Source organism: Arachis ipaensis, chromosome B04, assembly GCF_000816755.2.
Source record: "Arachis ipaensis cultivar K30076 chromosome B04, Araip1.1, whole genome shotgun sequence".
In the NCBI taxonomy this organism is placed as follows: domain Eukaryota; kingdom Viridiplantae; phylum Streptophyta; class Magnoliopsida; order Fabales; family Fabaceae; genus Arachis; species Arachis ipaensis.
In genome coordinates this window covers 2446022-2447179 of record NC_029788.2, presented here as the reverse complement: position 1 = coordinate 2447179, position 1158 = coordinate 2446022, and the positions used below count along the sequence as shown (strand labels likewise).

Below are 1158 nucleotides of genomic sequence, written 5' to 3'. Positions count from 1 at the left end.
CAAGATCCTTTTAATTTGAGACTTATTAAATTGACAGTGTCTATGTTTTGGACTTTTGGTTAGTTCCTGTTATTGTATTTAATTGGACTTTGGATCTAACAAAAAGGGAAGCAACCAAATGAAATAACAATAATGCCCAACATTTAAATTTTTTTGTTTAATTAATCAAGTTCAACATTAAGTTCAACTAAGTTAGTATAACATAACAAAAATAAATTATAATTGATATTATTATAAATTTTATTATTTAACTTAATTAGATTTAATTTATAAAAAGTCTTGAATATATAACATATAATTAAAAAGAATAAATACTCTTCTGAGTAAAATTTGTTAAAAACGATATCATACAATTAACATTTTTTCTACGGTCGCAACCATCCACTGCGTCTAGAAGACTAGAACCAATCTACAGACTACAGTATTAAAAAGAATCAACAGATCATCAAACTTTAATCGAAGAATACAAGAAGCCAAGAATGGTAAATAAAATACATTTTTAAAAAATAAATAAATTATATTTCTGATTCACTTTGGTGGTGCCGGTTGGTCAAAACATCTTAACAAGCTTCCCAAAATTATTTCGTTTTTGTTACCGGCAATCCATTGAATCAAAGGAGTCAGCAAACCCAGAAGGTTTCGCCGGAATGCTGGATTGCGTTTGTGAGGAGAAGGACATGTCATTGAACATGGTGGAAGTACCTTCATTGGCTTGCCACCTTCTGAGAGCTTGAGGAAGGCTCATGTGGAGATCAATGCCATAACCTTCTTCTTCTTCATGGTTTGTAGGCTTCCATTGCTCTACAAGGGGGACCAACACATTCACCGCATGCCCCATATCAGGCCTTTGGTACGGTTCGCGCGCAGTGCAATGGCCTGCAAGCTCGGCCACCTTATAAATGCTCTCCATGGTTTCCTCGTCAGGATCAAGGGTTTGATCAATTGCCTTTGGGATGTTCTCCTTGTTAATTTGTACCCTGCGGAACCATGAAACCAAGTGTGACCTATCATCAGGAACGGTATCATCCAAGGCCCTTCTGCCTGTAATAAGTTCCATCAAAACTACCCCAAATGCGTAGACGTCGACTTTTGTTGTCACTCTCCCTGTAGCTGGCAAGAAGCAAGAAACAAGATTACATTAGTTGCAAGTAAAGGAAT

At 36.0% G+C, this 1158-nt stretch overlaps 1 protein-coding gene across 1 annotated transcript in view; it reads right to left on the bottom strand.

Annotated features, from left to right (window-relative positions):
- LOC107638249 (receptor-like kinase TMK4) overlaps window positions 299-1158 on the bottom strand; it is a 4313-nt gene continuing 3453 nt past the window's right edge. Inside the window, exon 2 of the mRNA XM_016341428.2 lies at window positions 299-1110. Within this exon, the coding sequence (XP_016196914.1) occupies window positions 593-1110 (518 nt within the window). The 3' untranslated portion in view covers window positions 299-592. The remainder of the gene's footprint in view (window positions 1111-1158) is intronic.